The 16,074-nt window shown below is 43.1% G+C and overlaps 1 protein-coding gene and 1 non-coding gene across 4 annotated transcripts in view; both read left to right on the top strand.

The window, feature by feature from the left end:
- Positions 1-1,678: 1,678 nt before the first annotated feature.
- On the top strand, positions 1,679-1,785 carry LOC132228863 (U6 spliceosomal RNA). The gene has a single exon (XR_009451474.1). It is a non-coding gene; the product is annotated as a U6 spliceosomal RNA (small nuclear RNA).
- A 3,987-nt stretch (positions 1,786-5,772) lies between these two features.
- Positions 5,773-16,074, top strand: part of ATF1 (activating transcription factor 1) — a 63,770-nt gene continuing 53,468 nt past the window's right edge. The window contains exons 1-2 of one of the 3 annotated variants that reach the window (XM_059682927.1): positions 5,773-6,047; positions 12,468-12,566. In XM_059682927.1, the coding sequence (XP_059538910.1) occupies positions 12,474-12,566 (93 nt within the window). In that variant the 5' untranslated portion in view covers positions 5,773-6,047; positions 12,468-12,473. Of the gene's footprint in view, positions 6,048-12,467; positions 12,567-16,074 lie in introns of those variants that run through there. The other 2 variants (XM_059682928.1, XM_059682930.1) reach the window with 2 other exon arrangements.

Raw genomic sequence — 16,074 nt, forward strand, 5'->3', positions numbered from 1 at the left:
CTGTCAGCTGATTTCTCATCAGAAACTTTACAGGCCAGAAGGAAATGGCATGAAATATTCAAGGTAATGAAAAGCAAGGATCTGAAACCAAGATTACTATATCCAGCAAGGCTATCATTCAAAATAGATGATACAACCCTAGCTGGTTTGGCTCAGTGGATAGAGCTTCGGCTTGTGGACTGAAAAGTCCTGGGTTTGATTCCAGTCAAGGGCACATGTCTGGTTTGCAGGCACGGTTCCCAGTAGGGGGCATGCGGGAGGCAGCCAATGATTCTCTCTCATCATTGATGTTTCCATCTCTCCCTCTCCCTTCCTCTCTGAAATCAATAAAAATATATTTTAAAAAAGAGATGATACAATAGCGAGCTTTGCAGACAAAAAAAGAAGGCTAAAAGAGTTTGTCATCACCAAATCAGCACTGCAAGAAATGCCAAAAGGACTGCTGTAATGAGAAGAAATATAGAGAGAAACATAGGCACACAGAATTAAAATGGCAATAAATAAGTACCAAAAGAAAAATTAAAAAAATGAGTACCTATCAATAATAATAAATGTAATGGATTAAGTGCTTCAATCAAAAAGACATAGGATAGCTAAATGGATACAAAAATATGATCCAATTATATGCTGTCTACATGAGACCCACCTCAGAATAAAAAGACTCACACAGGATGAGAATGAAGGGATGGAAAAATATTTTCTATGCCAATGGAAACAAACAAACAAAAAAGCTTGGGTAGCAATACTCCTGACAAAATAAATTTCAAAATGAAAGACATCACAAGAGACAACAAAGATCACTACATAATACTAAATGGACCAATCAAACAAGAGGATATAACTCTGGTAAGCATATATGCACCTAATATAGGATCGCCTAAATAAATTTTAACAAAAAAACATCTAGAGGACTTTAAGGGAGAGATCAACAGCAATACAGTCATAGTACAGGACTTTAACATCCCACTGAATTCACTGGATAGATCTTCCAGATAAAAAAATTAACCAATAACTCTAAATGACACACTGGATCAGATGGATTTAACTGACATTTTATAGAACAGTCCTACACAAAGCTGCAGAATATACATTCTTCTCAAGTGCACATGGGTCATTCTCAAAAACAGACCATATGTTAGGACACAAAACAAGTCTCTATATGTTCAAGAAGATTGAAATAATATCAAGCATCTTCTCAGATCACAATGGAATGAAATTACAAATAAACGACAGTAAAAACACTCAAAAACATTCAAATAAGTGGAGGCTGCATAGCAAGTTATTAAACAATGAATGGGTTACCAATGAGATCAAGAAAGAAATAAATGACTTCCTAGAAACAAATGAAAATGAACATACAACAACCAAAAATCCCTGGGACACAGCAGAAGCAGTCCTGAGAGGGAAGGTCATAGCACTACAGGCCTACCTAAAAAAAAGAAAAAAAAGAAAAATCAACAATAAACTATTTAAACCTACAACTTAAAGAATTAGAACAACAAGAAAAGCCCAGAGTAAGTATAAGGAAGGAAATAATAAAGATGAGAGCAGAAATAATGACAGAGAGACAAAAAAACTACACTAATAAAAGAGAAACATGCAAATTGATTGTCCCTCTGCTACACCCACTAGCCAATCAGAGTGAGCATGCAAATTAACCCAACAAAGATGGCGGTTAGTGCTTGCTTCAGCAGCACGGATACTAAAATTGGAACGATACAGAGAAGATTAGCATGGCCCCTGCGCAAGGATGACACGCAAATTTGTGAAGCGTTCCGTATTTTGCACCGCGCTCTCGTGGGCTGGGAAAAGATATGAGTCAAAGCACACTGTGTGGCACTCAACGAAATCCTGACTTGTGCAAAAAAAAGAAAAGATGGCGGTTAATTTGCATATGCAGGCACGGAGCGAAGACTGAAGACAGCATAGAAGGAAGCCAAGCACTGCAGAAGGGAGCGAAGCGGCGGAGAAGGGAGGGAGCCGAGGCAGCGGAGACAGTAGTGGAGCCGAGGCAGTGGACATGGGAGCAGAGCTGAGGCAGCAGAGAAGGGAGGGAGGGAGCGAGGAAGCGAAGAAGGGAGCAAAGTGCGCCGAGGCAGGCTTAGCTCCCTTCTCTACTGCTTCACTCCGGCTGCAGGAACCCTATTCTTGCAGGAATCTTCCTGCAATGGGCCTCTAATATACACACACACACACACACACACACACACACACACACACAACATCAATGAAACCAAGAGCTGGTTCTTTAAAAAGATAAACAAGATTGATGAACCATTCATTAGCCAGACTCATCAATAAAAAACAGAGAGGGCCCAAATAAATAAAATCAGAAATGAAAGCAGAGAAGTAAAAACTGACACCACAGAAATACAAGGGATTGTAAGAAAATACTATGAACAATTATATGACAAGCTAGACCAGCCGTGGGCAAACTATGGCCCGCAGGCCGGATCCGGCCCGTTTGAAATGAATAAAACTAAAAAAAAAAAAAAAAAAGACCGTACCCTTTTATGTAATGATGTTTACTTTGAATTTATATTAGTTCACACAAACACTCCATCCATGCTTTTGTTCCGGCCCTCCGGTCCAGTTTAAGAACCCATTGTGGCCCTCGAGTCAAAAAGTTTGCCCACCCCTGAGCTAGACAATGTGGATGAAATGGAAAAATTCCTAGAAGAATACAATCTCCCAAAACTGAATCAGGAAGAATCAGAAAACCTGAATAGGCCAATAGCAATTGATGAAAGTGAAGTAGTAATTAAAAAAAAAACTCCCAGCAAACAAAAACCCTGGTCTTACGGCTTCACAGGAGAGTTTTATCAAACATTCAAAGAAGAACTAACACTTATAGTCCTCAAACTATTCCAAAAAAATCCAACAGGAAGGAACACTCCCGTGTTCTTTTTATGAGTCAAGCATTATCCTAATTCCAAAATCAGATAAAGACTCTGCAAAGAAAGAGAACTACAGGCCAATATCTCTGATGAACACAGATGCTAAAATCCTCAACAAAATATTAGCAAATTGGATCCAGCAATATATTAAAAAGATCATACACCATGGTCAAGTGGTATTTATTCCAGGGATGCAAGGCTGGTACCATATTTGCAAATCAATAAATGTAATACATAACATAAACAAATTGAAAGACAAAAATCACATGATCTTATCAATAGATGCAGAAAAAACTTTTGACAAAATCCAACACCCATTTTTGATTTAAAAAGAAACCTCTCAGCAAAGTGGGAAAAGAGGAATCATATCTCAACATAATAGAGGCCAGATATGACAAACCTACAGTGAGCATCATACTCAATGGGCAAAAACTAAAACCATTTCCTCTAAGAACAGGAACAAGACAGGGATTGCCGGAAGCCGGTCCAGCCTTGCTGCTTGACACAGTCGCTGCAGGGAAGAAACATCTGCACAGCATGTTTCAAGGGACCTGGCGAATACAGCATACTGTTCTTAATATGTTTGCTCCCCTTCTTGGAGCTATGTGTTTTAACCAAGGTCACCTCTCAGAGAAAGGTTGTTTCCCCAGGTAGGGATTTTCCCCTGAAGTTAGGGAGGGAATAAAACCCCTTAACTAAGTGCCAGGCAGGTAGTTCATCACTTTTACTACGAACAATCACGCTTAAGCTACATAATCTTTACTCCCTGGAATGGAGATAAGAAACGCCCTAACCTTTGGAATAGAAATTGATAGGATTAAAATCAACTGGAATAAATACAGATGTAACAAGACAATAAAACACAGAACCTGGCTGGAGATCCTGGCTAGGCTGCTGATCACCTGAACGCTGTCTCCATGTCATTCCTTCTTCGCTGACTCCGTCCACATCTTTGGGAACCCCTGGACCTGCTGGGGCAGGACCCCAACAAGGGGTCCACTTTCACCACTTCTATCCAAAACTAGAGGCCCGGTGCACAAAAACCGTGCACTCTCGCAGTCCGGGAGCCCATGGGGGATGTCCAACTTACGGCTAAGACCCACCCCTCACGGGGAGATGGCCTAGGCTGGCAGTCGGACATCTTTAGCGCTGATGAAGATGTGGAGAAAAGGGAACCCTGCTGGTGGAATGCAGACTGGTGCAGCCATTATGGAAAACAGTATGGAGTTTCCTCAAAAAATTAAATATGGATCTGCCATTTGACCCAGTGATCCCACTTCTAGGAACATATCCTAAGAAATCTGAAACACCAATCAGAAAGGATGTATGTTCATAGCAGCGCAATAGCTAAGATCTGGGAACAGCCCCAGTGCCCATCAGTAGATGAATTGATAAAAAAGCTGTGGTTCATTTACACAATAGAATACTATGCAGCTGTAAAAAAGAAGGATCTCTTGCCCTTTGAGACAGCGTGGAGGGACCTGGAAAGTATCATGCTAAGCAAAATAAGGCACTCAGACAAGTATCACATGATCTCACTCACATGTGGAATCTAATGAACAAAATAAACTGATGAACAAAATAGATCCAGAAAGATAGACACAATAGACAGCGGAGTCTCAGAGGGAAGGCAGGGGTGTGTAGGTGGGTAGAAAGAGATCAAAGAACCTGTATGCACATATGCATAACCCATGGATGCAGACAATAGGGGAATGAAGGCCTGGGGAGGGGGGGGGAGGCAGGGGAGGCGCTAGAAGAGGTCAACTGGGGAAAAGGGGGGATAAGTAAACTTTCAACAGTAAAGAGTTAATTTTTAAAAATCTAAATAAAGGCAGTCAACCTGTTTTAGTTTTCAATAGGTAGTCAATGTTTGCTGAATGATGATGTCTAAACGTTGGTGAACGCCTAGGAGTGTCTGGCACACGTTCATCCCTGAGCTTTAAATCACAGTCGGCCCTAAAGGTTAAAACCAGAACGGGCTCTATTTTTCTCATCAGCTTTCCTCGTTGGAGAGCCCAAACTAGTAAAACTTTAGAAGCATTCTGGAACTTATTAATTTGTCAAGAACACATTAAAAGGTTTATCATTGGGAGAGATCAACCAAAGGACTTGCATGCATATAAGCCTAACCAATGGACACAGACACGAGGGGCTGAGGGCAGAGTGGGGGAGGTGGGGGGATAAGGACACACGTAATACCTTAATCAATAAAGAAATTTAAAAAATGAAAGGTTTATCATTTATCATTACTATCACTATAAAGCCATAAAAGAACACCTTGCAAGTAAATGGATAAAACGAAAAATATCCAGAAAGGTAAGACACATTATAAAATACTTTACAAGTTTTTGTAATGTATTAAAAGGACGGTATGACATCTTATTTTACGACAGTCCGTTATGGAACTTTTTTCTGGTTTAACTGTTGGTATAAATCTGAGTTCCAGAGTGACACAGCCCACTGGCCATGACGTTTTTTTCAAACCCGTCTTGGGTAAACTAAGGAGCCGAGGGGAACGAACCTCCCCGCTCCCAGCCGCTTCTCCACCGAGAGCGGACAGGTCGGGACGCGTCGCGGCGAGGGAGGCGGCGAGGGAGGGCAGCTCCCAGCCCGGCGGCTGAGCTGCGAGCGACGCCGCTGAACGACCCCCAACACCCTCAGACTGGTGATGGGCCCCGAAAACAGACATGGGGACGGAGTGCGGGAAGAGCTCCTGAAGCGAAAATGAATCTGCGCGCCTACAAGTCCCACCGGAGTTTACACCTCCGACCGGCGCAACGCGCCATCCCGAGCAAACCCGGCACAAGATGGCGGCGCGTCAGATGCGTAACGTGATGACGTAGGACGGCGGCCGCGCGGTGGCCCCGCCTTAACCTCGCCCCCCACGCCCGCTCAGTGTTGACCCCCCTCCCTTCCCCGCCCCCGGCCTGGAGCAGATCATGCCGCCGGTGGCGGCCCTGACTGCCGAGGAAACGGTCGCCTAGGACAGTTGGCTGTTCCGTGACACTGCTTCTCCCCGCCCCGCCAGGCGTTTGAGAGGCACGTCCCCCGCCGCGTGACGGGGTGGGGAAGTAGGTAGTAAACTCGGCGGCACCTGGGAGGGGGGAGTGGAAGTTCCCGCCCCGGAGAGCGGCGAGGCGACAGCCACAGGTAAGCGGGGGCCGGGGGTGGGGCGTGCTCCCGAGTCCCCTGGCGGGGGGCGGGTGCGGGGACGCCGCGCTGCGGGGACGCCGAGCCGGGCAGCTCGCCGGCTGGGGGGTCGCGCGCGGGCGGCCGCGGTGGGGGAGGGGTGCGGAGGGCGCTCGGCGGAAGGGGGAGGGCTCGCCCGCTGTCCCCCGGCCTCGCGCGCTTCCGGTTCTCGCGCCGGGGCTGCGCTGTTTGCCGTCAGTGGCGGGTCTCCTCCCGCGCTCACCGCGGCCCCGGATCAGATGAACTCGAAGACCGCCCGCCGCGGAGCGGCTGTCGCCTCCGAAGCCGCCCTCCCACGGGTCTGGGCGCGTGCCCTCGGCGGAAGGGCCGGTGGTTGGCGCGGGGAGCCGGGGCGGGCGGCGTGGCCTTGGCGTTCGCGCGCGGTTGGCGGAGCGCGGCCCGGGACCGGTTACCTTCTCCGGGGAGCCCACGGCCGCGCACCGGGCGCCCTCGGGGTGCCAGGCCCCAGGTCGGCCCGCCGTGCAGGGCAGGAACGGCCCTTACCTTCTTCGACTTGACAGTCGAGGGGGAGACAGTAAAATAGTCAGACAGACAGACAGCAGTCACGGAAAGATGCAGGTGATGAGCGAGAAGGCGGGTGTGGACCCGCAGAAGGTCGTCTGTTAGCTCTGGACCCACGACTAAGCCGAGGACGCGTCTTTGATGGTCCTCCCCCGAGTCGTGAATCTAAGCGTGGGATCCCAGAGCGGCAGCTGCCGGGCAGCGGGCAGCATCGTCGCTCCGAAATTGTGGTCGATGTCAGAGAATGTCTCTTACTCGGTTAGCTTCCGAGGCCAGGGGGCTGTGGGCACTGAGCGCCCTTGCCCTCCGAGGCTTTTTCGGCACGGGCTTGGCAAGATCTTCGTCAAACTGGCCGTTTGGGATGAGAGCTCGTACTCTTACGTTTGCAAAACGTGTTTTATCCTGAGACTTCCGTTACCAACACAACAGAGACACGCCGTTTTATTAAAACGCTATTTTTCTTATACATGAAAGCGTGCGGTCTCCTCTAGCTCAATCAGAATAATTCTTTTGTTCTAAACTTGAATGTATTCGCTCTATTACTTGTAGATATCTTTTTTTTGTAGATATCTTTTAAGGTTTTGTTTGGTCTGTGATACATCTTACAGTACTATATCACCAGTAGGAGATAGTCCCATCTAAAAATACCTTTAAAATGCTTCCCCCATTTATTTATAATGAATTTCCAACTCTAACATAGAGTGTTTTCCTGTGCCTGAATTGTCCCTGTTTCTAAGGCTGGGTTGAGATAATTGTCTAAACATATTTATTTAACCCATTGTTTCTATCAGTTTTAAGTAGGTAAGCCGAACTAAACACATGGATTTACTCAACAGTAATAAATGTATAAGGTATTAGTGTTATATTGGGAACAGGATGTGGTCTTTGACTCCCTGGAGCTTGCATTCTGTGGGACGGAAAGCAGGCAATTAAATACTGTGATAAGTGCCATGAGAAGAGGGGGAACGTGCGGGCGGTGCTAGGCCAGCCTAAGGGAGGTAGGAGAGTTTGCCCTGAAGAATAACCATGGGAACAGGTCACATGGAGAGAAGGGGGATAGTGTTTCTGCAGAGGGAATATGTATAAAATCCTGAAGGTGAGAGAAAGCGAGGCAGGCACGTTTGAAGATCTGAAAGAAATTCAGTATGACTAAAGCAATTTTGAGGGGAGATCATGAATTCAGTTGTGGAAAAGGTGAGCAAGAAGACGCCTTGCCTCAAGCTTTCTCATAGTTCAACATCTTCTATAGGTGAGGGACTAAGACTCTCTCCATTCATCATATGAGAGTACTACACTGTATTTGCTGATGTTTACTATGTACTGTATATGTGAGGGTCTCTGCTGGGCACAAAACATACATTCACATGATACAAGCACTGACCTTAGGTGCCTTAAGACTAAGGGAAACAGTGGGGGTGGTGTGGAAGAGGGTATGGGGGATAAATTGTGATGATAAATAAATAAAAGTTTTTAAAAAGACTAAGGGAAACTGACATGCCAGTAAACACAGTTCAGAGTGTTAAGTAATCGCCTTAGAAATATCTGCAATGCACCGTGGAAGCATTGAGAAAGGAGGGACCTGGATCAATAGGGAACATAATGTTTGGGATGTAACTTGAAAACAGAGAAGTTTGTCAGGTGGACAAGTTGGGAATGTGAGAGTAGAGGGGCAATGCAGAATAAAAGAACATAGACTTTGGATTAAAACAGTTCTGGCCGCAGGTCTTGCATTCACATCTTACTGTGAGATCCACAGTAAATGACAATTTTTTTGAGCCTCAATTTAGGGAATCCATCAGGTAATATATTTAAAAGCTCCTGGTGTCTAGCACATAATTTTTTTTTTCTTTGAAAGTTTTCTCTAAGGTGCTATGCTTTGCTCTGGCTGGTTAGCTCAATTGTTTAGACTAGAGCAGTGATGGCGAACCTATGACACACGTGTCAGAGGTGACACGCGAACTCATTTTTTTGGTTGATTTTTCTTTGTTAAATGGCATTTAAATATATAAAATAAATATCAAAAATATAAGTCTTTGTTTTACTATGGTTGCAAATATCAAAAAATTTCTATGTGTGACATGGCACCAGAGTTAAGTTAGGGTTTTTCAAAATGCTGACACGCGGAGCTCAAAAGGTTCGCCATCACTGGACTAGAGCATCATCCCAACTTCAAGGTTTCGGGTATCATCTCCCTTCAGAGCACATATAAGAAGCGACCAATGAATGCATAAATAAATGGAACAACAAATCCATGTTTCTCTCTGTTCCTTCCTATCTCTATTTAAAAAAAAAAAAAAAAGTACCATGCCTTTATTTATATTTCTATGTCGTCAGCAGGATCACAGCCTGCTGCTATTTCTCAGCTCTCCACATACTTGGTACTTTTGAAGCTGTTTCACTGCCTCCTTGTGATTCTGCCCTACTTGAGGTTGTCTCATCTGAGCTTCCAGCAGCTGCCCAGGGCTTACTTTACTTAAGTGCCTTTGTACACAAAATTTATTGTGTGTTGAGCAAGTTTTTAACAAATTGTTTATCTCAACCTCAGTTTTAGGAATAATAAGTAAAAATAAGTGAACAAATAAAGGTTTTATTCTGATAACGTCATTAAAATACAGATTGTTTATAATGAGATGAAACTATAAAGCTGTTTTCATTTTGGGGGAAAAGAAGCCGATTCCTCTTTTTTTTCCTTTTTTTTTTTTTAAGGGATTATAAATTTTTTAGGTCACCTGATAAACCTGATGGGCTGAGCCCCAAAATGGCACCAGCCAAAACTGATTCCTCCTTAAAAAAAATCATTGAAAATAGGTTTTCTTCTTTTCCATAGGAAATATAGTTATAATAATTGTCCAAGATGCTATTTGCTAACTGTAGGAAATGTTTGTTGTTTTGTTGATCATGTTGGTTTCCATTAGATAGAGGATTTCATAATAATGTTAGGGAGGGAAAATCAGTGAGTCACAGCGGAACGAACAGAAGAGTAGCATTTCCAGTAATTTAACAAGCTTTTCAAAAATCTTATTTCAGTGCTTTAGCACTACATTTTTTTTCTTCTTAACTCTATATTCTAACCATGTCTTCTGAAATGGAGTGTTTAAAAAAGTCTATTTCACTAGAAATAGTATGTAGAAAATATGTAATTCTATCTTTGGCGCTGTCTGTATGTTTACTTTGTGGAATTACATTTGTATTAGTGTAGATGAAAAAAGTCATGGCACTGTTCCTGAACAAGAGACTATTAGGTAGGCTTAAAAGCAGTTGAAGAAAGAACAAAGGAAATGACTAGATGAATTTGTCAAAATCAAAAGTTTTAAAATAGCCTTGGCTGTTGTGGCTCAGTTGGTTCAAGCGTCCCATCCACCTAAAGGTTGCGGTCTGATCCCCAGTGCAGGATGTTTGTCCTCTCTCTCGCTCTCTCTCTCTCAACCTGTCTTTTTCTCAACCCGTCTTTCTCTTTCTCTCCTCCTTCCCCTCTTCCTCTCCCTTCCTCTCTCTCTAAAAATCAGTAAAAGCATATGAAAACTTTTTAAAATAAGCATGGTTAAATGATATTGAGAAAGTATTTGTATCAACATAATAGAAATAAAATTTATATGAAGAGCTCTGGCTGGTGTGGCTCAGTTGGTTGGAGCAACGTCTCATACACTGAAAGTTTGCAGGTTTGAGTCACAGTCAGGGCTCATATCTAGATTGCGGGGTCGAGTCGAGTTGTGTGCATGGTCAACCGATCAATGTTATGTTCCTTTTTCTCTCTTTCCTTCTCCCTCTCCTCCCTTTCCCTCTAAAAAAATCAATGGCCCTCGCCGGTTTGGCTCAGTGGATAGAGCGAAGGCCTGCGGACTGAAGGGTCCCAGTGGCACATGCCTGGGTTGCAGGCTCGATCCCCAGTAGGGGGCGTGCAGGAGGCAGCCAATCAATGATTCTCTCTCATCATTGATGTTTCTCTCTCCCTCTCCCTTCCTCTCTCTGAAATCAATAAAAAATATATTTTAAAAAATCAGTGAAAACATGTCCTCACATGAGGATTAAAATAAATTTATGTGAAGAAATAATGGAGGCTAATAAGGAAAACACTAAGTTCTGGTAGGTGGATGGACAAGTAATATGAACAGATAGATAGCTCACAGAACTAATGGATATATACCTAGAAGTGGGATTGTTGGATCAAATAGTAATTCTATCTTTAATTATTTGAGGCACCACCATACTGCTTTTCACAGCAGCTGCAATATTTTACATTCCCACTACAGTGCACAAATGTTCCAATTTCTCCTTATCCGCACCAACACATTTTCTTTTTTGTTTGTTTTATATTAGCCACCCTAATGGATATGAGGTGGTATCTCATTGTAGTTTTGACTTGGCATTTTCCTAATGATATGATATTAAGCATCCTTAAGCAGGCTAGCCACCTCTTTTTTTCTTTATTATGTCATTGCACAAAACCACAAAAACCTTAAATTCTACCCAGTTTTTTTACCAGTCTTTTTCTAAGTAGTTCTTCATTTGACATATTCCATCTCATATAACCCATTTATTCTCATTCTTAACCAGCTGCCATATCCTCCAGTTGATTAGATCAGCTAGATTTTTTAGAGCCTCCTTAGGTATAGGTTTATTTAGTTATTTAGTTAGTTCAACTTCTACTCAAATTTTCCACATAAAACTATATGTGCAATTAGAAACTGTCCTTAGGCTAGAGAAAGGAATGCTGTGCTATGTCCATGGACAGGAAGACTATCATATAATAAAACCCTAATATGCAAATCGACTGAACAGCGGAATGACCAGTTGCTATGATGCACACTGACCACCAGTGGGCAGACGCTCAATGCAGGAGCTGCCCCCTGGTGGTCGGTGCACTCCCATGGGGAGCACTGCTCAGCCAGAAGCCGGGCTCATGGCTGGTGAGTGCAGCAGTGGTGGCGGGAGCCTCTCCTGCTCCGTAGCAGTGCTAAGGACATCCCCTAAGGCAGTGGTCTGCAAACTGCGGCTCGGCAAACCGTGGCTTGCGAGCCACATGCGGCCCTTGAGTGTGGCTCTTCCACAAAATACCGACTTCTGAGCATGGGCCACGAAGTTTCAATTGCACTGTACGTGCGCGCCCACCCTTGGTATCTTGTGGAAGAGCCACACTCAAGGGGCCAAAGAGCCGCATGTGGCTTGCGAGCCGCGGTTTGCCAACCACAGCCCTAAGGGATCCTGGACTGCAAGAGAGTGCAGGCCGGGCTGAAGGGGACCCCCCCCCCCAAGTGCATGAATGTCATACCCTGGGCCTCTAGTACTTAATAATATGTAAGGAAAAGTCTTTTTAGATCCTCACCCAAGGATATTTTTCCACTGATTTGATTTTTTTTTTTAGAGAGAGAGTAGAAGAGAGAGGGAAAGACAGAAATATCGATGTGAGGGAAACACATGGATTGATTGCCTTCTGCACGGCACATTCAGGGCCCTGGCAGGGGAGGAGCCTACAACCACAGTATGAGCCCTTGTCTGGCCTTGAACCTGGGACCGTTCAGTCCACAGGATGATGCTCTTTCCACAGTCAAACTGGTTAGGGCATCCCAATTCTCTTTAATGGAGGCAACCAAGTTACCAATTTTTACACAACTATGCAGTGTACTATACATATTCTACAGTATTTTTCATTACCAGTTTTAAGATCCTATGCTTAGATTGCTACACTCCCAGAGCAGAGTTGTGGGAACATATTGAGTCTGGTTAAATTGAGCTCAGCCCATCGTATAGAAAAGCTTTGTCATATTCCTCTGAAAATGTATGGATGTTAAGAAAAGAAATGTCTTCAGATCTCTTGAAAATTATTAGAAGCATCTTTTAATTGACTTTTTTTCTTTACAGTTGATTATGGAAGATTCCCACAAGAGTAACACTTCAGAGACAGCATCTCAGCCTGGTTCAACAGTTCAAGGAGCTCATATTTCTCATATTGCTCAACAGGTAAGGCAAGGACCAGCCCACATATTGAGCCAGTTAGGAATATTTTATATGCAGATTAATTGGTTGTTTCAGATCTCTGATTACTAATGTTTTAAGAAGAACCAAGCCAAAAACAAAAACAAACAAACTATAAAGTGTTGAAATACATGGAAGGTAGATTTTATTTAAATACTAGTGTTCTGGTGCACGGATTTGTGCACATTGAAAGGAAATTAATTAGAAGAAATATTTTAATATCGCTATTCACCCTTTCTCTATCATAGAAGTGTCAAACAAATTCACAATCAACAGTGACAGACCTGAACACACGCTTGTGATTGGCGCCAGCAAGAGCTTTATACGTATCGCACTTGCGCAAGTCAACTTAGCCTTTTATATGTGTAAAATAAACTTGCTTAATTAGACCTGCTTTCTGATTTAGCTAAATTTTTTCCAGCCCAGTGAAGCACCCCAACTTCTCTTTCAGGTAATTGTCAGCAACACAGCAGTAAATATCAACATGAAGCACATTATTATTGTAGATCACACAGGGCGAACAAAGGGTTTAGCTACAGTAGTGTTTGACTATATTCTGCGCAGTGAGAAAACCTGAAGTCATTTTCAAGGCCCACCATTTCTTCTTTTCAGTCGGGTCAAGTTTCTAAACTTTCTACATCTTCGTTTTCTGGCTAATGAAAAGAAAATAGGATTCCACTGTGTCTCCTATCTACCTACTCAGGACCTATGTGAGGATCAAATGAGATAAGGCATGTGAAAACACTTCACAAACATTAGGTTAAAGTGTAAAATGTTTGCACCTGGCTGTAAAGCAAGTTGTGTTCCTGGGCTGAAGAAACTCCAAGGAGGCTAGTCGCTAGGGAGAGGAAGCCGGGCGTTGCTATATGATGCTATTTATTACCCAGCATCCACAATGACCGTTCAGGCTGGGAGCTGCATTTTGCACCATGGGGTCTTGGCAGAGTTGGCTGTGATTTGGTATGGTGTAGCTTCAGGGTGGTGGTGGGGCCTGTGTCCCACTTGGGGAAAGCCGGGTGTTGGTTTGTCACCGCCAGGTCCGTGGTGCCGTTTATTTTTAAAAGGCCAGTGCGTGTCATGGCAGCTCCTGTGTTGAGCGTCTGCCCTGTGGTGGTCAGTGCGCATCATAGCTACCGGTCAGACAGCTACTTAGCCTTTTTTAAAAAAATTTTTTTTTCATTTCAGAGAGGAAGGGAGAGGGAGAGCGAGAGAGAGAAACATTAATGATGAGAGAGAATCATTGATCGGCCACCTCCCGCACACCCCCCACTGGGGACCGAGCCCACAACCGGGGCACGTGCCCTTGACCGAAATTGAACCCGGGACCCTTCAGTCCACAGGCCGATGCTCTATCCAGTGAGCCAAACCAGCTAGCGCAGTCTTTTATACATATATATAGATCTTGTCAAGATCATTCAGTTTTCTTTTATACAATGTATATTTAATGTTGTATATACTTTTCAAAACTTGAAGTAGATTTCATTTTATGTGGCGCATGATTTAGATTTTTTTAGACCAATTTTGTTGCTGCTAAATTATTTGGCTTATTACACTAATTTAAACAGACTAATAGTTACAGGAGTAGATTTTCAGGTCAGTAGATTTATTGTGGGCATACAGAAAATATTTTTGTTGAACTGGAAAATAGTCATATTCATTAGATTATTTAAATGGACAGGCATGTGTACTGTAGAACTGATGTTCATATTTTTATTTATTTATATATTTTTATTGATATCAGAGAGAGAGGGAGAGGGAAAAAGAGATAGAAACATCAATTATGAAAATCATTGATAGGCTGCCTCCTACTCTAGGGATTGAGCCCTCCCGGGCATGTGCCCTTGACCGGAAGCGAACCTGGGGTTCTTCAGTCTGCAGGCCGGCGTTTTCTCCACTGAGCCAAACTGGCTAGGGCAGAACTGATGTTTTTAAATGTCAAATTGTCTGATCTGTGCACCTGACCCAGTTCAAGGGCAACAACTGGCAGGATTTGTTGCCAGTGGGGAAATACGAACATTCAAGCAAAAAGTAGAATTTTGGAAAACTTTTATTCACCATTGTGAACTTGACAGCTTCCTAATAATTACAAACTTTTTTAACAAAGTCATGTATGGGTACAAGACCCATTCAGAGTGCAAGACAGACCAGTGGATTTTAATGTTAGCAGAGTAAACAAAGTTCAGATTGTACCTTGCAAACAAACTAAGAAACTACAAACTGTCAAGTTTTGATGTGGTATCAAAGAAGAATATTTACAATTACCTGAAAAGACTATTAAAACACTCCTCCCCTCAACCAAAATAACATACGGCAACATATTTAATGTAAAAGCAGTAAGAGAATTTAGCCATTTTCTATGAGCTCAAACATTAAGGAGATTTGAAGAAATGTAAAGCAATGTTTTTTCTTTGTTTTGTTTTGTTTTTAAATTAAATCTTTATTGTTCAGATTATTACATTTGTTCCTCTTTTTTCCCCCCATAACTCCCCTCCTCCCATTTCCCGCCCCACCCTCCGCCCTCACTCCCCACCCACTGTCCGCTTCCATAGGTGCACGATTTTTGTCCAGTCTCTTCCCACATCTCCCACACCCCTTTCCCCCCCAAGAATAGTCAGTCCATTCCCTTTCTATGTCCCTGATTCTATTATGATCACCAGATTATTTATTCACTTGATTCTTAGATTCACTTGTTGATAGATGCATATTTGTTGTTCATAATTTGTATCTTTACCTTTTTCTTCTTCTTCCTCTTCTTAAAGGATACCTTTCAGCATTTCATATAATACTGGTTTGGTGGTGATGAACTCCTTTAGCTTTTTCTTATCTGTGAAGCTCTTTATCTGACCTTCAATTCTGAATGATAGCTTTGCTGGATAAAGTAATCTTGGTTGTAGGTTCTTGGCATTCATCACTTTGAATATTTCTTGCCACTCCCTTCTGGCCTGCAAAGTTTCTGTTGAGAAATCAGCTGACAGTCGTATGGGTATTCCCTTGTAGGTAACTGAGTTTCTTTCTCTTGCTGCGTTTAAGATTCTCTCTCTGTCTTTTGCTCTTGGCATTTTAATTATGATGTGTCTTGGTGTGGTCCTCTTTGGATTCCTTTTGTTTGGGGTTCTCCGCGCTTCCTGGACTTGTAAGTCTATTTTCTTTCACCAGGTAGGGGAAGTTTTCTGTCGTCATTTCTTCGAGTAGGTTTTCAATATCTTGCTCTCTCTCATCTTCTGGCACCCCTATAATTCTGATGTTGGTTCGCTTGAAGCTGTCCCAGAGGCTCCTTACACTATCTTCATATTTCTGGATTCTTTTTTCGTTTTGCTTTGCCGGTTGAGTGTTTTTTGCTTCGTATTTCAAATCTTTGACTTGATTCTTGCGATCCTCTGGTCTGTTGTTGGGAGTCTGTATAATACCCTTTATTTCAGTCAGTGTATGCTTAATTTCTAGTTGGTCCTTTATCACAACCTCGAGGGTCTCACTAGATTTCTTGAGGGTCTCA

The sequence above is a fragment of the Myotis daubentonii genome, chromosome 2 (assembly GCF_963259705.1).
Source record: "Myotis daubentonii chromosome 2, mMyoDau2.1, whole genome shotgun sequence".
In the NCBI taxonomy this organism is placed as follows: domain Eukaryota; kingdom Metazoa; phylum Chordata; class Mammalia; order Chiroptera; family Vespertilionidae; genus Myotis; species Myotis daubentonii.